Consider the following 25,219-nt stretch of genomic DNA (forward strand, 5'->3'; position numbering starts at 1 on the left):
CATTGCAATCCCGAAATTTTTTTCTCGTTTTCTTTTTTAATTTAATTTGTACATTTTAGCTAGGGCAGTCTGTAGATGCAATCTTCATCCGCGGTGTTCATATTTGAAGTGACTGTTGTTGTTGTGGCTGTAGGAAGAAGGAAAAGAAAATGTAAGGGCCCGCTACTGGCTCTGTAGCTGAGCCACCTCCTCTGCCTCGTGCGGACAGAAGAAAAATAGAGAAAAAAGAAAAAGAAGGGGGAGATAAAGACGCGCTCCGCAACAGCCGTCGTCCACCACCGAAGCGGTGGCGAGTGCAATGACGGCCTACAACAGATAAAATACGGGGTGGCAGGCTAGCCCCCGCCGCAAGTCCCAGCCACATCAGGGCCAGCTGGATCAACTACCCTTCACCCCCTCCCTTGAAGTGAGCGAAATAATGCGGTACCATGTCTTGCTGTACCATGTCCTTTAGTCATGTAAGCATTCATTCGTCGCTCAAGGTGGTTGTGTGGTGGTGGTGGTGGCGGTATGGTTTATTAAAATAATACTTAGAGAGGAAGGAAAAATATTTTGCTGGCATGACAAATGCTATCTCATATCTTAAACATCCAAGCTAGCAGGTGGGGAAGAAAAGGAATAGGAAGAGGACAGCGAGGAGAAGTAGAGATGGGAGTGATGACAAGAAAGGACAGGGGGAGCTTTGTACATCATCTACAAAATACAAAAAGTGAATAAATGCACGTCGCCGCAAGTTATGGCTTAGATACGGGCTTGGATCTCTGCACAGTGCTCGGCTCTTCCCTCGGCTCACCTTAGCAGCATTGAGCGTTTGCACAGCACTGTATCCAATATTCACTGTCAAATTTTCCCATCAAGATCGCGTTCACCTTCTTTGTCAAATACGCGCGACGGCTCGTCAGTCTATATCATTGAGCGCGTTTTTATAATGAAAAGAACCGACAGCAGCGGATAGTATTAAGGACTTCAGACAACCTTACTGTCTTTGTTACTGCCGATAAGAGCAAAGATACAAACCTGGTGTGGTATGCAAGAAAAAAAAAAGTCAATTTCATCTGCTTACTCCTGAGCAACGCTAGGAATTACAGGGTTAACTGAAAACAGCTCAGTTAAACAAAGAATAAGGAACGCAAAAAGAGGAAGGGATTGTGACGACTCCTTCTTTTTTTTTATCCCTGTTCACATGCTCTGTCAAAATGTGTTGACGGTCGTTTGCTCTCCCCGACGAAAGAAGAGATAGAGAGAGGTGAAAAAAAAAGCTAGTAGAAAAGGGGAAAATGAGAATCGAGTTTTATGCATGCTTGTTCAATTTTTGAATATATAGTTCTAGGCTGCCTTTTAACGTGACAGCTTTAAAGGCCTCGTTCATCGAAAAGCTGGCGTCGGCGTTGTGAGCGAAAAATCACGAACATGGCACTGGCATGGTAGCTGGCAGCTGAAATACATGGCCGCGCTCTGACTGGACCGACTGGACCTAGGGTTGCCTCATGTGTCCTGGCTCCGACAGGAAAAAGAGAAGACGAAGAAGTCAGGGAGCGGTCAGGCTGCCTGCTCGTCTCTGCGAAATCTGTTTGATTTTCCATTTAATACTCGATATATATGTCCCAGATAGCCTATATTGCTAGATCCTGACATGTTATCAGCGGCGGGTGCGGATCCACCGATGCCGCACCCTGGATCATCACCTGAGTGTTCTTCTGGCATCGCATCAGGCCTACCTCTGCAGACTATGCCAGCTCTGCAATCATCACCCGTCATCCCAACCTGTGTATCATGCGGTCACCTGTCATCACCAGGTACTTCAGGACTCTCACCCTCTGATGCTCATCTACAACACGCATCTGGTCCTTCCACCGCAAGCTGGGATCGGCTGATGCCTACAGGTCAGGATGATTTTCCTGATAGCTCAGATACTTCGTCTGCCATTACCTGTATAGATGCTGCGGCGAAGTCTGCTCAAGAGCCAGACAAATTTATTCAAGTGCCATCGAAGCGTCGCCGCAGCTCGAGGCGGTCGAATTTCAGTGTTGACGCAACTAACGCTTCTAAAGCGCCCAAGTGCAACCTCACAGTAATCATAAAACCAGTAGATACCGGATATCGTATTACTCGCTTTAATCCGCTGGCAATGAGGCAAGCATTTGAATCTCTGGGTCCAGATGCCGTCCTTCAAGTTCGCCCCAACGAGCGGCTTAATCTTCTGGCAGTTGACACCCGAACCGCGGTCGCTACTGAACGCCTTTTACAAGTAAGATCAATAGCAGGAATTGCAGTGCAAGCATACGAGCCCCGACCAAACAACTGTGGCGTAGGAGTAATCAAGGGTGCGCCCTTGGATCTTTCTCAAGAAGATATCTACTCGGCACTATTGCAGAGAGTTCCAATAAAATCGGTGCGCCGTCTGGGAAATTCCGAAAATATCCGCATTGTGTTTGTGACAGAATCTGCGCCAGAATACGTTATTCTTGGATATACAAGATACCGTGTGCATGAATACATCCAAAAACCACGACAATGTGGTAGATGTCAGCGCTTCGGCCATGTGGCTACTGCTTGCCGACTAGCCTTGCGCTGCCCACGCTGTGGGGGAAATCATGACCGTACCACGTGCCCAAGTGACATCCCCATTTGTCCCAACTGCGGAAAGCAGCATGAGGCAACGTTTTCCAGCTGCACTGCCTACCAAAAAGAGAAACTAATCTATAAGTACAAGATATCCAACAATAGCGACTACAAGTCAGCAAAAGCTGCTTTAATTGATGAAAATCAAATCAGGAGTAGTCATCACAGAAAAAAACCATTGACGGGAAAGAAATCACAAGGACAGTCGCAGAAAGATGATGCTGGTCATCCAAGAATTGATGACGTGGTTGAATTTCCTCCTCTTCCACAACAATCAGAGGTTCAACAACCATCTTTACCAAGCCCACAAAAAATTACTGTACAGCAGCCTCATTCGAGGTGTGCATCCCGGAACCGCTCATGCGAAACCTCTATTCGCAGAAACTCTGACATTTCTAGTTCCCAACTGTGCTCACTTGTTGAGGCTGTTCGTGCTTTTCTTATACCACTCTCCTCGCCGGTGGCGAAAGCCATCCTTACAATTCTTCATTTCATACCCCCTCTCCTAGCGCAATGGCGGTAGCAGACAATCAGTCGTCTGCTCCACCCAGCGTGCAAGCCATCCGAAATAAGGCCACCATCTTTCAATGGAATGCCTGCAGCCTCCGCCCCCGTCTCTCTGACTTTCGACACTTCGTCTTCAAGCATCGTTTCCCTATAATTGCTATATCAGAATCTCGGCTTAATACTACAATCCGTCTCTCAGGCTACACAGTACTGCAATCAACAACTGGTACAGACCTCAGTAAAGTTCTTCTCGCTATCCGGAAAGACGTCAACTTCATCCAGCATCCCATACCAACTGATCCACATAATGAGTACGTTGCAGTCACTTTAAAGTGCATGAACATGCAGTTTACAGTAATTGCTGCCTACATACCACCTCGTGCTAATTTCAGTATTGAACGCCTACAAGATATCATGCGAAGTACCCCTGTGCCACACATTATAACAGGAGATTTCAACGCACATCATCCTGCTTGGGGAGGCGTCAGATATATGGTGCTCCGGAAGAAACAGACGCATTGTGCATGCTCGGCTACAAAAAGCAATAGTTGCCATTGCATTATTTTTAAACAAGCGAGGTCTTGTTATATCTCCAGAAAAGTGCGCAGCAATTTCATTTTCACGACGTGATCTCTCCCGTTATGTACTGAAAGTTGCTGGCACTCCTATACCGTATGTCAACCATCAAAAATTTCTAGGTGTGACCTTTGATAGGTCTCTTTCATGGTCACCACACGTTCAACAACTTAAGGCCAAACTCTCTTCATACGTATCTATATTCCGTATGCTCTCAACGACTAGAAGAGGCTGCTCTACCGATTCCTTATTACGGCTTTATGGAGCACTTTGTGAAGGTCTTCTGCGTTATAGCCTCCCTGTTCTTCAAGGCCTCTCGCAGTCAAGCATTAAACTACTTGAAGCTATGCAGGCCAAAGCTTTGAGAGTGTGCCTTGGTCTTCCAAAAAACACTTCCACAGTGGGCACTCTGGCGGAGAGCAGACGTCTATCTGTAACCGTGCTGATACCGCAGGAGCTGCTTCGCGCCCAACTGCGCTTTGCACGTGAACCTACCCACCCGTTTTCAGAGCAAAGCATGACATCACTCTCCAATCTACTGCCTGCGCAATATCAACGCGCAGTACCGTCATCTTTCCCACCATGGAGGTTTGCTTCATGGCAAATTTCGACAACTATACCTGGCATCAAAAGAAAAGCCCACACCACAGGACCCGCACTTAAATACTTCGCCCTTGAGCACATCTGTGCACTCTACAGTCATCATTGCCACATCTATACTGATGGCTCTGTCACAGCTATTTCTTCATCCATCGGCGTGTGGATACCATCAATGCACACCACAGTCTCGGCAACACTCAGTCATCGCACTTCAGCTGTGGCTACTGAGTTAACAGCTCTGAGAGAAGCAATTATATATATTCTACAACAACGCCCTGCAGCATGGGTTATCTTCAGCGATTGTCGCGCTGCACTACAATTGCTTAAATCATCAAGAATTCAGGAAGAGCTCGTCATTGACATAAATAAGCTACACACAGAGGCCTATGACCTGAGTCAGAGCATTGTGCTACAGTGGTTACCTGCTCACTGCGGCATCGCGGGCAACGACCTCGCAGACGCCGCTGCAAAAGAGCTAAAAAATTCCACAAGGACAATTTCAATACCATTCTCACGAAGAGATGCAGCAAGACTTGTAGCAACTGAATCATGGCGATTGCAACGCTCTCTGTGGTGTGACCCGAACCATCAATATCGACCTCTACACCGAATAGATCCCACTTGCGTCTTTCGAATTCCTCACAATTTGAACAGGTGGCATCGAAACTGTCTACACAGAATCCGCTTAAATGTGTCATACACAAACTACTTCCTACATAAAATAGGCATAGCGAGCAGGCCTCTGTGCTCTACATGTGATGTGTGTGAAAATTTTGAACATTTGGTAACCTCCTGTCAACAGTTTACTGCACATCGCAGGACACTGCGCAATAATTTAAGCTTACCTAAAGAAACAACCTTGCGCCTTGAACATGTCCTGGGTCCTTGGTGCGACGGATCGTCTGCAGCGCGAGCTACCAAGGCCTTACTAACTTTTCTTAAGGACACAGGGTTGATCAATACCCTTTAAAACTCATCTGTGTGTGCTTATGTTCCCACACTCTGTCACCCTCATCCCTCAACCCTCATCAGGAGTAGCATGCTAGGCTTACCACCAGGCAGACATCTCCTGTTGCCATTAAAATATATATCTCTCTCTCTCTCTGGCTCCGACAAAAAAAAAATGAGAAGGGTTCAACGCTGCTGAACCGAATGTGGAACGAAAGCATTAGCTGCGGATGACCGAGCGTTTATCTTCCTCTTCGTCGTCTTCGCCTTCTTTTTCTTCTTCTTCTTTGTCGTCTCTTTCTTCCTCTTCCTCTTCTTCTTCTTCTCCTTCTTCTGCTACGCCTCTTCGCGACGCAGCTGCGGCCACCCGAGGTCTCACTTTGGCTATTGTAGTGTTGCTTTCTCAAAACAAAAAAAAAACAACAAAAAAAAAGGTTTCGAAAGTAGAACTTTTTAAAATGAAAGAACAGCAAATCGAAACCGAAACCGGTTTCCTGGCCTGAAACGACGTTTCTGTTGACGAAATGGTCACGTCACATGCAGTATTCAAAAAACAGTCGCACGCGTGTTGGATGGTGGAAATAAAGTCTGGAAATCATGACACAGAACGTAAAACCCCGCCGTGGTGGCGCAGTGGTTAGGACGCTCGACTACTGTGCCCAAGGATGCGGGATCGAATCCCGGCCGCGGCGGCCTTGTATGGAGGCGACAAGCAATGTGCCCGTGTGTTGTGCGACGTCAGTTCACGTTAAAGAACCCCAACTGGTCGAAATTTCCGGAGTCCTTTACTACGACTTTTCTCACAGTCTGAATCGCTTTCGGACGTTAAACCCCACAAACCCAACCAAACCAGCAGTTTATAAAGTGCTTGAGATAGCCTAACACATGCCTCAATATTTCATGATCACTCGGGGAGCAGGAAGTAACGCGGGTATAATTTCTGTGATGTCACAAACAGTGTTTCCCGCTGAAATGGTCTAAACTGAGGCCACGAGAACAGCAGATTTTTAAATCGAGTTGCGCGCGAATGAATTATCGCATTGCGCCCAAATTTGGTAGAATGCGTCAGGGCAGAGGAAAACCTAGATAAAGATTTTACTAGGATACGCGAATGTCCCATATGTTACGCCTGTGGTGCACCTGGACGCGTCGGCAGGCTGTGTCGCCAGCGGATACTCGCGTTCTACTGCGCAACTCTATGACTACGCTATTCCTCCGAAGCCTTGTCCTGACCCTCATCATGAATCATGCATCTCGCCGAATACCTTCGTCCCGCCGCTGATCTATTTTTCCAATGGACCGTCGACCCACGCAAATTACCGAGGAAAACTAGTGCTGCAGTGCCGGAGGCAAGCACTGCGCTTGTCGAACTTTCGAAGCTCTCCGCTTTCTCCTGAAAACGTTCTTCCTGGACATGTAGATGATATTGCCGTTTTCGCGCCGTCGACACAGGAGCCGCGGTGTCGGTTCTCATCGATGAGGCAGAAGATTCTGAGCGCTGTCATGAGTGGCGTCGCTATCGCAGCGTGTGTTTGTCCTGCCTATAGACGGACTGTCCCCGCCGCTGCTTTTCGAGTCCGAGTACCTCGAATAAACCCCCATCATATATTTGGTGGAGGTACTGGGTGGAAACGGAGCTCCGGAGCCGCACTCTCCCCACACCTGTAATTCCAGAGGACGTTAAACACTAAGCCATGCAAGCGGGTCCAGCTGTCATCTTCGCCGGCTCCCTTCGCCCCCGGGGCCCGGCTATCTTCAGCGGGACCGATATGAGCATTATGCAGAATATTGGCTCACCTCCAACGAACAGGTGAGCCTCTATGCAATAAATGGGATGACGAGACGAAGCTAAACGTAATTTCACAGTGAAAATTATTTTTAGCATTAAAAGAGCCCTTGGTCTCCCGCGCTGTACTTCCACCGCTAGCCTCCTGCAACTGGGCATCCATAACACTTGGAATGAGATCGCGGAGGCGATGCACACTTCACAGGTAGAGCGGCTCCGCCTAACCGCCACAGGCAGATCCATACTAGAAAAACTAGGGATCGACACTTGCGGAGGCGCCCAGCCAAAATCTGAAATAGACATGGCTATACGGGACATGCTATAGATACCTCCGCTTCCAAAAAGCATGCATCCCGAACACCATAAGGAGCGTCGGGAAAAGAGAGCTCAAATGCTCAGTAGAAAATTTATCCGCCTGCTGCCGGAGGAAGTAGCCTTTGTAGATGCTGCTGGAGGAACAAGCCCCTTTATAGTTGGAGTGGTAACAAGCGGATCGGGTAGACCGAAAACCGCAGTCACCATGAAAACTAGACACTTGAGGAGATTGCTGAGGAAGTGGCTGCAGCCTTAAGCTTGCGCCCAGACGAAGGCGCGTTTCGTGGTCTGCGACAGCAAAACTGCCATACGAAATTGCAGTCGTGGGTTGATTGCCCTCCAGGCGTATCGAATATTACTCATATATCCAATCTCGCGAACTGTACAACTGATTTGGACTCCGGCGCACACTGGCGTTCCCGGCAACGTCTTCAAACTGGGGCTTTTTTTTTTTTTTTCTCGGCTAGGGCGCAGGAACTGTGACCGCCCGCTTCAAAGGGAAAAGCCACATCATCAAAATAATTTTCACCACACCCGCTCCTGGTGAGCCATATGCTCACAGGAGAACAAACAGAATACTGTATAAACTTTAACTCGAGAGGGACCCTCGAACACATCATCTGGGACTGTCCCTTTTCTCCCGGGCGGGAGGTGTGCTAAATCTGACGTCGCAACTCTGGGAAACCATGCTGCGCAGCTCGGAGCCTGGGCTCCAGCTAGCCGTCATCCAGCTGGCCTGAGACGCCGCCGGCCTAGAACGTCTGCCGGCCTGCTCCATCCCAAGCGAGGGAGAGCCGGAGCTACCGGAGCTGCTTCATCAGCTGGTTTAAATAAAAAGTTATACTCTCTCTCTCTCTTATCTTAGCTATTAACGTACGATGCGACAACGCTTTTACGCATGCTTTTACGTGTCTTGGTAAGTGAAATGCGAAACTGTAACTAATTTCATGATGGCTAAAGAATGGCCTGAAGCCAATCCAAGGTAATAAAGATGGCGGCGTCCATGACGTTTGTGAAATTTTTCTACGGTGAACGAATTTTGTTCTTGTAGGTAGTGTACTAGGTTACTTTAATCTTTAATTGTTCGAAATCGGTTAAGCATGTGTTTGTAAAGCTTTGCATGCTGTTGTTAGTAGCGTCACCTAGATAGTATGTTTGTCTGAACAAAGTTGAAACGCTGTGACCGCGTAGTTAACGAAGCGGATAAATTGTCTCGGACTCTCGACACTTCACCCACTGGCTCAAGTAAGTGACAATTACTTGCTAAACCTGTGCGCTAATACCAAGTTGTTTTTCCTTCTTTTTACTCAAATCATAGTCACTCTAGAACGAAGTGTAATTCATGTGACGAGCCGTTAGGTAATGCGCAGTCAGTTCATGGGCTTTCAAATTGTTCGCTTGGCAGACAAGTCAGTTCTCGGCACTTCTAGCTCCGTATTTGTTTCAGTGGAAAACTACACTAAAGGAGAATCGATTGAAGAAAGTGCGGGGCCGCCCTGCTTTATCGGTCTTCAAGACGATTTCATTCACATGAAAGTTCAGCCCAACAGCAAGCTCAGAAACTTGCTCGAGTACGCCAACAAAGCGTTCAAGGTAGCGGTTTCTTACTATCAACATTCGCCCAGTACCACGAAACCTTATTTCTGCTGTTCTCTTTGCCCCTCTCCTCATGTTTCTAGCAGGATGACACAAAAAGGCAAATGGTTTTCACTGGCTCCGGCCATGCCCTTGCGAAAACCATCACATGCGCAGAGATCTTGAAGCGAAAGCATAAGGCAAGTAACCGTTTCCCTTCAATATGTGTATTCACACGTTGTATATGTCCACAGGGCCTCCATCAGGTGAATAAGGTCCTTTACAAGAAGTAAGTTTAACATGCACGCGCACCATTCGTGTTTTTCTATTTTCTTTCGTTTTCCGAAGGAAAATTCTTATCGCTTTACATTCCCGCCAGAGTTGAAGACTTCTGGGAGCCGAAGTCGCCGGAACTAGACAGGCTGAAAATAACCCGAGAAATACCAACCATGCACATCCTGCTGAGCAAAGATACGGTGGATACCGCGCAGCTAGGGTGAGTAGCAATAGTTCTAAATAGTGTTGTTGTTGTTATAGTAGATTATTATGAAAGGCAGGCATGATGCTATTGTCCAGTTGGATCTGTGGCTTATGCAGCATACAATCTTTGCTTGTCATTTCAACGGAGCATCGCGCACGGGCGACGGGCGAGAAAAAGGACAGACAGCGAGGCGCTCCTTTTTTGTCCTTTTCTTGTCCGTCGTCCGTGCGCGCTGCTCAGTTGAAATGAACCTTTACCAACGAGCCAAATTAGCCACTCTAGCACAGTTCTTTCTTTGCACGGAGGTGACTAGGAGAGAGTGCGAATATATATATATATTTTTTTAGAAAATTATTTATTGGCAGCTAGCATTGAAAATGCTATTAGTAAAGTGTGCAAGGATTCTGAATGTTTCATGCCAATGGGGATCTTGTGTCACTGCAGAAAATACTGCAGAAAATATTTTGCTCATTGGCTCATCTTTTGAGGTACAACCACTTGTATCCATGTTATTGCCACAATCAAATCTGCATCCTCTAGTCACTCACAGAAATGGTTTGCTGCAGCTCTGTCGATTACGAAAGCCAGCCTTCCTTGTTAAGCACTCATTTTTGCTTGTAGGTACCAGGCACCTGGCTGCAGCGATGGAAGTTGGTCCTCTGAACAGAAGGCATCGAAGCCTAGGAAAAAACAGTTCCCAAAGAGAGTGCCTCGAAGGCAAAAACCACACCAAGCTGCTGCACAGTAGTTCCAGGCTCCAAGGACACTGCTGTAAATAAAGATTACTCTGCAGTCTCGAAAAAGAAGTGACATTTTATTGGACCTTATAACTAAAGTGTTCTATGCTCACCAGCTTCTAGATGAGCCCTGGACAACTGTCGCCTGTATCACATCACAATGCAAAGTCACCTTGGTTACAAGAATTAAAATGTACCTTTGCAGGCTTGCTAGTGTCAATAAAGGTCACTCATTTTCACACCAATCATGGAACAGCTTCTATGCAGAACTCTTACGCCGTGGCAGCTAGGCAATATTCCATGCCAACACTTCGTAACCATCCAACCTTATCCAAATTGCCACAAAATCTCGGTTAAATGAGTCCAATGCTGTCCCACTGCTGCCCCAAAAACCCACCTTTCGTGTTTCCTGTTCCTACATCGCCACCTAACATAGTTATTTAAATATGGCATCCCTTCTGACCCCTGCAAAAGCAGAATAGGTGATGTATCGCTGGCATTATTAAGAACTACATTAGCAAAGCTAGTAAACTGTTAGTGCACATCAAAAATGACGAGGTATGCTGCTCTTTAAATGTTCGCCTTGATGATTAACAGTTGCCGAGCTGTGTAGGGACAAGTGCCCTAGGTGATGCACGACAGGCAGTATATCTGAACTTTTTATTGGCCATAGGGCATAACTGGAGGCTTGTCCATGCTAAAGCAGCTGTCCTGGTATGTATGCAGTGCCCAGGAAACTTTGCGAGCACCGTATGCACCTCTCACAAAACCCGGCCATACTCTGCATAACATGTGCATGAAGCACGGAGGCTAGATGGCATAAAAAAGAAGACCAATCTCTACAAAGTAATTTATCAGGCTTCTGGTTTGCTCAGAGTCAGATACTAAAACAGAGTTCATCTGTGCGTCCCCTCACTGCAATGTTTGGAAACAGATAGGCTGTCCAATAAAAGGTTACAAAAAATGACGGTCATGACGAAATGTTCCCTCAGCAGCATGCGCAAGGTGCTAATGTCAATTAAATGTGCTCGACTTGCATCCCACAAAGTGCTAGCGAGTCTTTGAATAAACTTGTGAAATTTGCAACAAACTTGCAGATAGCAAATGTGCAATGCAAAAACATGATGCAGGCACATAAGAAGACTGAAAGGTGAAAATCTGAACTAAACATGGCACTTTTCTGTCACATGTGCCTGAAGAAATATCAAACTTGCTATCATACTGGCCTAATATGTCTCACTGATTGTGGCCATAGATACATCCACATTATTTTTCTTTTAATTCAGCCTCTCAGGCAAACCACACACACAATACAGAAATGAAAAACCATTGGAAAGCGAGAAAAGTTTTCAAGACGGGCATAACCCTTCAATATGGTATGGAACAGCTGCGCACATGTTAATGACTCGTTCGAACTACATAACTGTGACCAATTTTGACCGTTTTCAACGTGATATACTAGAAACAAAGGCAGGCTGATACTACATCAGCTGGCTGTAGTGCACAGTACAGTGGAACACTGCCAACAGCGGGTGGGACAGCTTTCTAAACACAGACATGTGCAAAGCCGATACGCAAGGTTTGCAGTGGGAAAGAAAATATGTACAGCAAACAAATATAGACGAATATTAAAAGACCCTGGAAGACCAAGCATGATAAGGTCCGAGCCCAGCTACGCATCACTACTAACTGAGAGAAATATTCATCAACATTACACACTGGCAAATGCAAAGGCTGGGGTTTTCTCGAGGGCATACAAGCAATATGTACGACCCTTCACAGCTGCTGTGAAGCCTACAGGTATTCATTGAAAAGCATTGCCATCATAGCGACTGCATGTGGCCCTAGCAGTACACACAAACACAGCAAGGACATCACCTGGCCCAGACCAAGCACAGTAAGTAAGATAGAAAAAAAGGTAATGGACGTGAATAGAGACCATGTCAAAACGAATTCAATGGGTGCTGGCTTTTAAAAGCAACTTCGTCAAGCACTAAAAGTGGAGTACAAAACCGAAACAAACATTGCTCAGTATATAGTTCAGAATGCAATCCATAGTGAACTTTAGTAAACAAGAAATCACATTCAGGCAAATTATTACAAATTTTAAATAAGTCTGATTACCAAACTCTGCATTGCATCGTATGTCGCAGGCAGCACGACTTGACATTTCTGTATGCTGACCCAGCATACTAGACATTACAAATATCAGCACAAAATGTTGGACACAATAGTAGAGGTATAGAAGGAGAGAGATTTTTAGCAAGGAAGCCTACTGCACATGCATTCTTATGAAGTTCAACAATTAGTCAAGCCCCTGCCTTGCCAATAGGAGCACATTATATCAATGTGCATGAGGCAAGCAGCTGTACCACCTGCACTGCCTTCCACATATGAAGAGGAAAACCAATAAATAACACAGCTAAGGCTTCGGCATATGCAGACAAGAAAAGACAGGTGCTGGCTGCTTAGAAGCTTGGCCACATATACCATTCCACACTCAAAGAAAACAGTGGGAAGTCAAAGGAAAGAAGTACACACTCACATATACAACTAGGTTTTCCAGCAGTTCTCCCCGTCGCCTGTGCACAGTCCCACACTATATACTGCAACCACTCCAGCAGCCACTTCTGCCACTTCACTGAAAGCGTGGCACACCTACTTTGTGTGGTGTGGCCTACCGATGAATGTGTGAATCTATAAACCATCAACACTGCCACAGAGGTTAACCATGGTCTCTGTGAGCGTGCCAAGAGGATGGAACACGCAGAGGTGAGAGCTGAAGCAGGACTACTGGGAGAAACGCACAGCACAAAGACCGGGCCAGCGGTCTGACCAATGGGAGCAGCAGTCTGCTGAGCAGAAAGAACACATGTTCAGGCTTCGCTTTCACCAGCAGTGAGTTCTTCGTCGAGGATGGGCACGATGAGATTGTCCTTTGACATTAGGTTGTACTTCGTCACGAAGGTGGTAAAGCGGCGACACAGGCACGTCTGCTTCTGCAGGCATGGAAGAGGTGGAGCGAAATGGAGGTGAAAGTTAACAAAGCTTTTAGAGAACTATTTAAAGACATTTTAAGTGCTGCAGTGGCATTTGAGCATTCAAGCACTCTTCAAAATGTGTCCTCAATTAAGGAAGATTCACACAAGAAATTAAAGAGCACAGCAGAATCTGCATTGGAGTAATGCGAAAGCACGGATGCTGCTGTTGGTTGCTTCTGGCTGCTTCTAGTTGCTTAATTCACTTTTTGTTTACTCATTTTACTCTTTGGTACTTTCAAATTGCGCGCCAATCACTTCCTATGCCCTTTTTTGCCTCTACTTGCGGTTGAGTGACGTCACGTCATTGACGACACCTTGATTGACTTCTTTAATTAACTATTTTAGTATTTGGTACATTAAAATGTGGCACCAAGCCATTGGCTAATGAGACCATTTTTGCTATTACTTTTACATTCTTTTGCCTCTAATTAATTACCTAATTATAATTTTGGACACATTACATCACCCTCTATCGATTGACACCACTCATAAACCTCTAACGCTTCTCAAATACTCACAATTGCTGTGGACAACTTTTACATTTTTTACCTGTCATTAATTACCTAATTAACTTATTGGTCTAATTTTTCGGACAACATTATGTCGCCCTCCATCGATTGACACCACTCATTAACCACTACCACTTCTCAATTACTCAACTGCTGAGGACATGATTTTGCTGACGCGGCCTGCAGACAAATTTGAACATAGCGAAATAATGCTTTCGCATTAAAAAACATGATCACTACCTTTGTGTCGCTGTCGTAAGACTAGCATATTGTGCTTGCACATAAGTGTATGAAAATATTCACAAGCGTACAAACAAGCGAAGAATCAATGAACATAAGGCATATGCCAAGATTAAAAAGCAGTGCTCGACAAAAAAAAAAAAAGATTTATTCTTTTGGCTAGGCCCATGTTTGCTGCCAATTTGTCACTTCTCAAATATGAGTGCCATTAATAGTGACTCCAGCACCAAGGCACACAAAATCTTAAGTGCATTGATCAAAAAAAAATAAAAATAAAAAAAATTGCACTTAAATACATTTTATACAGTTCTGAACACAACCACTGTGAGGACTGAACACCCGGGACAACAAGCATTAGCTAACAAAAATGGCATTCTTAAAGACAGCTGTCAGTCCCTTGGAGAAAGCTATGGCGAGACGGTGTAGGGACTCTCCCACGATACAGCTGTGGTGCTATGTTGCTCCCTCCGTGAGCATCTTATCTGAACTAATTTCCATAGGAAATGAAACCTAGATCGTTTCTGCACAGTTTAGACACAATAAGAGAAATAGAAGTCTCACCTCAAATTCATCAAAGGTGGCTCTGTGATGATAATATGCATGAGAGAATATCCGATACACTCTTCGGCACACAGAGCCTAGCTTCGCTACCGACGAATCTTTGATGCTGACCCTGCAAACAACGGAAAATTAGCTTTATTTCTTAAAAGAACACCATGAAGTTGACAAATTTTATTTATTGAAACTTCAAATAAGTTGTCACCACAAAGAACACAGCTTATTCTGGTGACCTCAATTACATGGCGCACCTATTCGAACAACTGTGGCACGCAACAACATGGTGGTCGCATCACATAGCGGCCACACAAGCGAGACAACCCAATTTGAGACAACCCTGTTTGGGAAATGCCCCGCCGGGGTGGCGCAGTGGTTACGGTGCTCGACTACTGTTCCCAAGGATGCGGGATCGAATCCCAGCCTCGGCGGCCGCTTTTCGATGGAGGCGAAAAGCAAGGCGCCCGTGTGCTGTGCGATGTCAGTGCACGTTAAAGATCCCCAGGTGGTCGAAATTCCCGGAGTCCTCCACTGCGGCGTCTCTCATAGCCTGAGTCTCTTTGGGACGTTAAACCCCACAAACCAAACCAAACCTGTTTGGGAAATATGAAATATGATCGGTGCTCTTTGACACACGTTAGAAAAGCTGGGTGCACTGCTGCCTCCCCATCCTCCTCTGTTCAGCGCCTTTTTGGTCTGCAACCAAACATCAATTTGAGCGTTTAGTTTTGAACCTCCCAATAGTATGCCAGCTGAGAGGTTGCAGGGTTGCCATGCAACGGCTTCCTGCCACTTGCCAAACCTGATAGTGAATAGGGTCTATAGACCAACACCTATCTGTAACGTAAGCAAGATGAGGCAGTGCTGCTGCCGGCAGGCTGGGCAGACAGGGGGTGAAAAGAAGGCCTATAGGAATACATGGAAGCAAAAGATTTCAAAGCAGTTTTCCGATTTCACGGTACATCTACGCTGTCGTCATTTGGCGCAGAGTAAAATAACATCGTAGAACACATTCTGAAGCTATGAAACCTCATCAAGAGGCCGGGCATTTTTAAAACACCACGAAATGCAGAGGGGTACAGGTCAGGAGCATGGCCCATAGGGTGCATGCAAGAAACTTACCAAAATATTTTTTTTGTTTTGGATAGCATTAATAAACAGGGCAGATGGTAAAAAGCTAGTGAATGACTCCAAGAAGAATTGCGACAAACTGTGCTACATCATTTTGAAGTGAATCAGTCATTAAAGTGCCTCGATAGATGTGTACTGCAAGCCTGACATGCCCCTGAAAAGCTAGCTACTCGCTGCGTGCTTCTCGCAACCGCAATAGCTTCTCGTGTTGTCAGACAGGCACGGGCTACATTCTCCCTTGAATACTGCTGCTGCAATGATACAAACTTTTCAAGCTGACTACAATCCTCACACAGCATGATAAATAAACCTCACTAGCAGCAGACGACCAAAATGCCCCATCTACTCACACAGCATGATAAATAAAACCTCGCTAGCAGCAGACGACCAAAATGACCCATCTATTCACACACAAGTAGCGTTCATGGGCACCAGCGTCATCCTCACTCCAATAGAGCATCGTCAGCGCTGCCATCTGTTACAGTGGGAGGTTCTCTTACGTTCTGTTGCCATGATGTTTAAGAAGTGCTTTTTGAATGTAGTTTTGCTTAGGCTGCACACCTCGAACAACCATTATTAGTGAGCAAATTTAGTGCATATGGCAGCATATCAGGCTACAAGAGAAGCTTGTGCAACACCAAGCGGACAATGAGCCTGTTGGCGGTAGGCATAACTTTACAACATATATTTACAGAGTGTTTTAAAAATAGATTACCTCCAGAATGATGTAGCATATTTTGTCACATTTCTCTAAAGCTCTCACTAATGTTTAATCACTGGCCACCTCTGCTGGTGCTTTGGAAAACGAGAAGAATATTGCGGTAAGTTGTGTTTGCATATGTTTCTAAGGACCGCCCTCCCAACTTGCACCCCCATATGCTTTGCGGTGTTTAAAATAGTCTTCTTGGAAATGGCATTTCATGCTTTCGCAATCAATTCTAGGAGGTTGACGGTTGCTCTGTGCCAGCAAATGTCATCATAGCTGCACTGTGAAACTGGAAAACTGCTGTGAAAACTGCTTCCATGTAGTCCTATAGTCCTATGGGCAAGCTTACTTTTCACCCCTAGTCAGCTGCGGCATCGTGAGCGCCCCGTTTGTTTATAAACAGGGTGTTGGTCTATATGACCTACCTAGTGTGACACTAGGTTTCAGTAGTCTTGAGTTCATGTTATGTTGAAATACATAGGAATTCAACGTGACAGCAGTAAAGGCCCTGTTCTGCACAAAAGCAAGTGTTGTGAACGAAAAATGACAGGCACGGCTTTGGCAGGTGACATGGCCACACACTGATTGGTCGGCGGAATGTGCGACGTCATGAAACCATCCATATATAATGACAGCTTCTGCCAACTTGGGCTTCTGCTTAAGAATAGGCGAGACGAGAATCAAACCTCCCTTGGACGATGAGTAAGTAAGACACTACTATTAAGCTATGCAGACAACTTTTTACAGCTTAGTCAAAGTGGGGCTTTATAGGTATCTAGGCTTTATAGGTATCGGAGTTTCAAATAACAGGGTAGAACTGTGTGCTAATTGATGTATACGAGATGAAAAAAGGCCGAAAACAAGCGGCAAAGTGGATACACACTAATGAGGAGCTTCAATGATTCGGTACATTCAAAGATCTCGTACAATGAAAAGCTTTACTAGCAAGGGAATTTATGAAACACTACTCCCCATCACATAACTGACCCCTCTAAGCATATTTTAAATAGCAATGAGACCAACAACTTTAAATTGCGATTCTTTTCACACATACAGGCTAGTGGCTCTACACCACCACCAGAACAAAAACAACACACTAAAAAATTTCTGCACTGCACTACAAGTAAAAAAAAAAAAATAAAAAAATCCTGTAATATGCATTTTTAATGTGAACTTTGGAGGCAATTTATGAAATGTGTTTACCCTCATAAATATACTTGAAATGTTTTTTTCACCACCTGTATCCAAAGCAATTTCTATTCGAAGGGCATGAGGTGCTTGTTGACACACACACACGCACGCGCACACACACACACACGCACACGCACACACACACAATAAGCATAGGGAAGGCACCTGTCCTGGTACTGAATCTCTCTTCCTCCAAGTGCTAATAAGAGAAATGGCACGACAGCTTGCATTCCACAAATTGTAGCAGATCAGTACTGCTAGCTGCTATAGCTGAAAGGGAATGCTTGTTGCAAGCATGCCATGTGCCTGCTGAACAGGGCTACATAATTACACCATTTACTGAATGAACGCAGAACTAATATTTGGAATGAAATGAACAACTGTAGTGTTTATCAGTCTTAGAGACTTTCTAGTGTTGAGGTCTTGGAATGTCGATAATTACAGGGAGCGACAAAAGTTCTCAAGCAACAGGATCTGCTTTTGAGTCATGCACTGGGCCTCTATGACACCTCGGCCCTCGAAATCTCTGCAGGGGTATAGATAAGCATTACTTCCAAGAACTTTCACAGCTTCACAGGTGTTTCAAGTACCAGAATGCACTTCAGCAAAGCAAACCCCTATGGCAGGCTGGGAATATTTACGATGTACCCTGTTGCCTGCCCACAGTATGCCAGTGCGGTAAGACGAGTGAATGATAGTAAGGTTGTGGACAGAAACAGCAAGAATTGACAGCACTAATAAGATACAGGCGTGGAATACACATAACATATACATGAATCATAAAATATGAGTGCACATTAGAGACATGTAAGAGACCACGTCATGGAAGTGAGAAAGACCAGCTTCTTAGTTTTCTGCAATGAAAGCCTCTGCTCCAAAGACAAACAATTGAATAAGGGGGCCTGCATGCTGTAAGTCACTTAATTCAAGTCTAAAGTAAACTCCTGTGCATTATTCTCGAAGAAAAGTTTCTAGGGATGCTAGTTCTACTGTTTATTTTCAGCTGAAGCAATACTAATGCAAAAAAATAAATGTAACATGAACGTCCTGCTTGCATAATTTTAATGCAGTAACTGGCAAATGTGTAAACAATGTCGAGGACCAATCTAGAGAACTCCCCTCACCCCCGAAAAGAGAATTGCATAGGCATTTTCTTCTATGCCTATTCTAAATAAACAAGTGTCACCTCTCTTCCATGAACAACTGCACTATCGTATGAGCAACTTAGAAAGCATGGCGCTCTACTGTACGCATAAAGCCTTCATACTGAGGATTTTGGTGTTTGTGCCCGTAAACATAACACACACCCTTCTTGTTCTGGAAAAAGCGGAGCCCGCAAACAAGTTCAAGAGCAACACTTCCAGCCACTCCTCATAACCCAAGAACTCTTCAGCAAAAGCATAAGCACAATAAGGTTACCTAAGATTAATCTATACCAGCTGGGGTTTTAATTTAATGCACATGACATATATCGCCAAGTATTTTTGTACTTCAGCTCCACTAAAATACAGCTCCGGTGAAGGGATCAATCCCGTAACCTTGAGATTAGCAGAAAAAAACCACTGAGCCACTGCGGTGGGTGCAAGTACTGTACTGTACACTGCGGGTAACAAACCAACCTATTCTTTGAAAAATTGCCTTCCGAAGTTTGAGGCTCTACTTATAACTGCAGCAAAAAGTCAGCGGGGTCAGGAGTAGCTTTGGACGAGCTATAGCTAATACCACGCGTGTTCACATAATTCCGCAAGAGTTGTTAGACATGGAACAAAAGCGGCCTGCTCAAAAAACAGGAATTTATCTAGAGATACGTCTAAAACTTGTTTCCATACGACAGAAAGGCTTTTTAGATAAAACGCGGGTATTTCATGTAATAAATGCAGCGCTGTGCTTCAGATCCAATTCAATCTCAAACCGTGTGACCAGTCACATGCTCTCGTAACATTTTTTTCATGCCTAGTCGCCACTTCTGCACTTTGTTGGAGTCAGGTCGTTGACTGCCAGTAGTGTGCGTGGTAAAGCAGTAAGATCTCTGCATGAGTATGCAGTTCCTTTCAGGGATTGAAGTCCGGATAACAGTGTGCCATTAAAGAGGCAGTTTGAGTTCACGACCAAAGAGCCCGAGTGTTTGCTGCAGTAACATTGAAGCGAAGACATGTGCTTCAATCCGGGTGTTCACATTACCTCATCACCAATTTCGACAGCCAGCAGCAGTTGCTCAGGTGAGTGAGTGTCTTTCTCGCGAACGATGATGAATTTTAAGAAGACCCGCAGTGGTGGTGCAGTGGTTAGGGCGCTCGACTTCTGTGCCCAAGTATATGGGATCGACTCCCAGCTGCAGCGGCAGCTTTTTGATGTATGCGAAAAGCAAGGCGCCTGTTTGCTGTGCGTTGTCAGTGCACGTTAAAGATGAACCTCAGGTGGTCGAAACTTTCGGAGCCCTCCACTGCGGCATCGCTCATAGCCCGAGCCGCTTTGGGACGTTAAACCCCATAACTGAACCGAATGAAACCAAATCTTAAGAGACATTTCATGTATGAATAAATGTTTTTGAATGACTCTGTCTTCTAAAAAACTATCAGCGAACTATGGCCCCAGTGCGATTCAGTGTCTACCTATATTTGGAGTCAAACACTTTTTTGCTAAGGAGGTTTTGCGAGTTGGGGAGTTCAACTTATCATCGGAGTCGATTTACAATTGGCAATATATGGTAATTAAAGCACTGTACATGCCGCGAATATTAGATATTTTGTAGGCGACGACAATAATGTTACGACTACAGTGCCTGCTCTCCATTCTCAATTTCAAGTTGCGCAGGTCATGCATACAATAAATGACAAGCACATGCATGCATACCCACATGGCAACATGCCTGCAGCTAGGAAAACGTAAAGACTATTATATCTAAATAACAGCGCTGGGAACGAGACGAAACATGAAGAAACGCAGACACAGGCGCTGGAAATGTGAAGAACGAATAAGAAACACAAACACAGGCGCTAGAGATTTCGTCTCGTTCCAAGCGCTGTTATTTAGATATGCAATACGAACTAGCCCAACCCCTCGTTCTTGTAAAGACTGGAAGTGTCCTCGTTTCGTACCGGCTGGGAAAGTACTTGTTGCTGTTGAGGAGACACGCAGCTCCATCGAGTGTGTGCCGCGTGTAGTCGATGGCAGGACACTCCTTCGGTGTCTTGTGGGCAGCGCACAGAAAAATCCACTGTTCTGTGGCAGTCATTTGGGTGCAGCTGTCAGCGTTGCACTCGGCCTGCATCCAGTCAGTATCGTGCTACGCTACAACAGGCAACATCACTGCTGACCACGTCGCATGCAAAGCAACAGAGCAGAAGGGGACAAGTGCCATGCTCGCTTCAAAATCAGGCGAAAGATAAGTTGGCAGACTCTGGTCATGTGGACTGCTAGAGAAACAGCCACAAGACGCACGGCGGTGTCAAGGCAAAGCTCGTTTAGGCAAGGCTGTGGACACCGTATACACTCATCCGAGGGCCACTTCACCTTAACTCAGCATCCAATAATGTGGGGAAAAGAAAACCGACAAATAGAAATTTTGTTTCTGATATGTGTAACTTTTCTTGCGTGGCATATTCCATGAGCAGTCACTGGATGGCAATGTCTACTAGCGACAATGATACGACTATGCCACTGAGTTGCTCCATTCAAAATTTGCCTAGAGAACCCAGATCTCACGAAGATTTTGTCATAGGCATCCCTTAAGATTTTCAATACGGTACTTTTATGAATAGTATGCCGTGCATGTGCTGACTTGTCATGACGCAGGTCATCATGCCAACGGGGCACTGTCATCCAAGTCCCACTGCAATAAAGAAAAACTGAGCGGAGGTAATAGAAGCTAGTGTGGCCTTTACACAAGTGTACACTATACGTACAGACCTTCGGTTTTACCAGACTCTTGCACACTAAATAGATTTCATTGTGATCAGACTAAACTGTGATAATATGTAAAAATGCATCATCTGCATGAGTGAATGTTGCTTAAACAATGAACAAAGTTCAGGTCGCAGTATGAACATCATCAGACATCTTGTATGTACTTCAGAAGACTTTCAGTTAACTGATATTTTTAAACTTTTAATGCTTACTGTTCATGACACATCTTTTTTGAGGCCAAGTACAAAAATGCATTTCAGAGGCAAGAGGTCATAACAAGGGTACTAAGAAGCAGCCATCTTATGGTTATCACTGCATCAAGCTACACTAATGATGTCCTGCTGTAACGCTTCTGCATTCTTAGTTCAGTGTATTATGTCTTACAGTCAACAAACGAATGCCGGGCGGGCAGTGAAAAGTGAAAGGACGTGGAAGCGCTGTACAGGAGATAAGAATGCGTGCAATCCAATAACTAATAAAATTAAATTGAAGCAAAAATAATAAGCGAAAAATTACACCACTTTATACCTGAACAACAATGAGTGCATATAATAAATGGTCAGTTTCTGAAAAAAAGAAAAAAAATGTCATGAACAATTCCAAATTATGGAAGCTTTGCCTTAAAACCCCGAATTGGGTGAATGAAAAAAAAAAAAACAGTCTCAATTTTATCCCTCAAATTCCAGAAAAATAAAATAGATGAAGGGCCCCATGTATACACTGATGCACTTCATTTTAATAGATCGACATGGTACCATCATGCGCAACAGCCCAGGATTTGAGCGAAAGGACTGCAGAGTGCTAATTAGCCATTCATTGCTTTCTCTTAATGCATTTCCTTTTATTTCTGCATGCTTAAAGGACAAATGTGGTATTGAACAGCTGGCTGTGCTTCTTAAGGGGTAATTCTCGTGGTTTTTCAGATATACCGAGGGCAAATATCGGTGTTTTCTTTTTTTTTTACATTCCAAGTTCATGGAGCCTCCTCCCTATGGTTAAAGAGAAAAAAAAATAAAATGCTTCAAAATGCCACGAAGTATTTACCGAAAGATTTTTGGCTTATAAGCATGCCCGACCTAGATTCGAGTAAATGTGGTATGACCTCACAGATACAGCCATAAAACCTACTGTGTGCGCACTGAACAGATACACTGGTGACTATGTGACAGCTAGGGCCACTACCTGTTCTGTCTGTGTCTATTTGTGAGTTCGTATTTGTTAACACTGTGGTATCTTTCCTTTCCTCTGAAATGCACCAACTAGCCCAGCAATTGGTTTTACTAGGGCCACTATTCTATTAAAATAATCAAGAGCAAGCAAAACGTTTTGTCTTGCAGCAAATGAGTCGATATAGTAGACAGCCATGCATCAGTGAAGTCAGGCACACGAGGTTGCCCATAGACATCTCGCCGATTCAGGCCACAAAATGAGAAATTTTAAGATTAATTTGCACTGCAACAAAACATTGAATCTTGGTGAACTTCAGCATAAACAATGAAAAAGTTGAGGAGAATGTGCAGTGAAAGTTTCAGTCAAATAGTGTAAAAAAAATGTCGAAGTTATGTTAAAGGCGTAGACTCCAAAATTTTGGATGACTGTTTTTTGCTTGGAAAGAGTGCGCAAGACAGCCGTGCACAGGAGTAACGATGTGGAATTCAGCTATGTTAGCTTAATAATTTACAATTAAAATTTCTTATCGTGCAGTTTTAATTTCAACCACCAAACGACAGCTGCACCATCACAGACGAGTTTAGGTCACGTGAATCATTAAAAAAAAAGACTGATATAATCACTGCTTATTCATTTTTGGCAACTTCAGCTGTTGTGCAGGTCTGCTTAAGAGTTAGTGCAAAAAAAAAAAAAAAAAAAGAAAGCAGTACTCAGACTGCAAGTATGACCCAAACTTACCTGCGGCACCACAAATGGCATCGTTTTGTGGTTGAAATCAAAACTGCGATACAATCATATACAATAGTTTTGCATAATCCAAGTAGCTATTCATGTTTGGTAATGTATTGCACAACATTACAACGTTGAGAACATGCAATTATAACTGTTTGTCCCAACACCATCAAGTCCCTACTCCACTCCACTCCACTCGAGTGGAACTATTTTAAAACAGTGAAAACAGCGAACCAAATCCAACAACGCTGAATCCTCAACAATAAAATGATGCTTCATGTGATACACCAGTGATGTCACAAACATGACCTCAAAAGCACTGGTACATATACCTCATGGCTGAAAGAGGCAAATAACGAATCTCGGATTAAAGGCTGTTGATGGCCTCAACATTTTTGTTAGTGATGCACACAGCTGGAATTAATGCAAGGTGGATGTATTGTGATATGAAAAATGCGGTGCTGCCATCTGAACTCCAGCCATGGAAACAGCAAGCTTCAAAAATATTTGTGCCAGAATGAAATGTCCCACAGCTGCCAAACTTGGCCAAAGCTATCAGGAGCAAGAGAAAAATCTACAGGATGAGTTCTATTAGCATGCGATAACCTTGAAAAGCCTAGGATCTGCCCTTTAAGCTCGTTGCATACACATATGTGACTGCATAACAGCACAGTGCTACAGAAGTGCTGGACATGGAAATTCACTGATAGCAGATTTTTCAGCCAGTTGTTCATGGGTGTCTGTCTCAGTAACAGATACAAGAACGGGCACACTTACAAGCCTATTAAGAAAATGTGTTAATGGGGGGTAAGCATGCAATTAGAAAAGGCATCTAAAAGCAACTACAAACCTCACATACCTGCAGCTTGACTGCGAGGCCATTTAATTCCATGCAGAATTGTCTGTAATAGAAATGTTTAAAATGAGTTTTCAGAGGCAAGGAAAGCTATTTTACAGAAACCAAACGGACGACTGCAGCAACATACATAGCCAATCGAATATTATCGGACAAACAACAAATACAATTTAACCACTTTGTCGCTTGTGTTCCGTACATCCTGTTAAGGCTCAATGATGAGATTTTTTTTTTTTTTTTTCTGTGTGGAGCCAAGAACTTACCGTAAATGCTCGTATTTCCACACTCCCTCGTCCTGGCCGTCGGGTGGAGTCAAAATCTCGTCTACGTTCGACGGGTCTTTCCGAATTGCCTGCTGAATGAACTGTTGACCGTAAAACGTCATCGGGGTAAGAATGCGAGACGTTCAAGATGCTATCACTACAATCACACATGAGTGAACGTACCTGTTGAACAGCAAGTGTGCTGTCCATCTCGTCAAATGGCTCATCGGGCCAGCTGGAGAAATTCTGTGAGAATGAACACGCAGACGTCTAGGTCATGCAATGCACGGAAGCTCAAGATATTTATGAACCCCGCGTTACTGCACAGGCCAGTAATTATAAAATAGCAGGTGGCCTCGTTGTCGACGATAGGGTACTATCGGCAGTACAAAAGGGAGCGAAACACAAGGCTAACCAGTTTATTCGGTAAGCAAGTTGGAAGATAAATTGGCCAGTTAGGCCTTCGATCGGCCCTGCTCAACGAAAATTGATGCAAAAGCAAACGAACAAATGATAATAAACAGTCAAGTTACTCTGCCCGCTCATGACACGCAAATGAAGGGTTATGGCGATAAAACTGTCACCTCGGCTTTTGTTCCCGGTCGATTCCGCCGAAGAACACCCGCACTGTCAGCCATCTTCATGTTGCCGAGTTTCAGCCAGCGTTTGTGCGTCTGTTTGTCTGTGTGCCGTACCTCTCGTGCTGTTTGCGACGGTTGCGCCATCTGCCCGCCTAAACAGCGACTACATACAACATACACATATGGCTAGA

At 44.6% G+C, this 25,219-nt stretch overlaps 2 protein-coding genes across 4 annotated transcripts; one reads left to right on the forward strand and one right to left on the reverse strand.

The window, feature by feature from the left end:
• Positions 1-8,338: 8,338 nt before the first annotated feature.
• Rpp25 (ribonuclease P protein subunit Rpp25) lies at positions 8,339-10,216 on the forward strand. Of its 2 annotated transcripts, none has more exons than XM_084594118.1 (6): positions 8,339-8,599; positions 8,802-8,947; positions 9,034-9,129; positions 9,184-9,218; positions 9,309-9,425; positions 10,032-10,216. In XM_084594118.1, coding segments are annotated over exons 1-6 (522 nt in total). In that variant the 5' UTR covers positions 8,339-8,598; the 3' UTR covers positions 10,159-10,216. The 2 variants fall into 2 exon arrangements, with proteins under 2 accessions (XP_084450244.1, XP_084450245.1); XM_084594119.1 differs by having other exon boundaries at positions 9,037-9,129.
• Mob4 (MOB kinase activator 4) lies at positions 10,204-25,180 on the reverse strand. 2 transcript variants are annotated; one of them, XM_084594116.1, is made up of 7 exons: positions 25,032-25,180; positions 24,631-24,693; positions 24,448-24,548; positions 24,188-24,230; positions 20,619-20,785; positions 14,499-14,610; positions 10,204-13,146 (listed from the first exon to the last, which is right to left on the reverse strand). In XM_084594116.1, the coding sequence occupies exons 1-7, from the start codon at positions 25,170-25,172 to the stop codon at positions 13,024-13,026; spliced, it is 750 nt and encodes a 249-aa protein (XP_084450242.1). In that variant the 5' UTR covers positions 25,173-25,180; the 3' UTR covers positions 10,204-13,023. The 2 variants fall into 2 exon arrangements, with proteins under 2 accessions (XP_084450242.1, XP_084450241.1); XM_084594115.1 differs by having other exon boundaries at positions 24,179-24,230.
• Positions 25,181-25,219: the final 39 nt, after the last annotated feature.

This window comes from Amblyomma maculatum, chromosome 2 (genome assembly GCF_055883805.1).
Source record: "Amblyomma maculatum isolate TAMU_Amacu chromosome 2, ASM5588380v1, whole genome shotgun sequence".
Taxonomy (NCBI): domain Eukaryota; kingdom Metazoa; phylum Arthropoda; class Arachnida; order Ixodida; family Ixodidae; genus Amblyomma; species Amblyomma maculatum.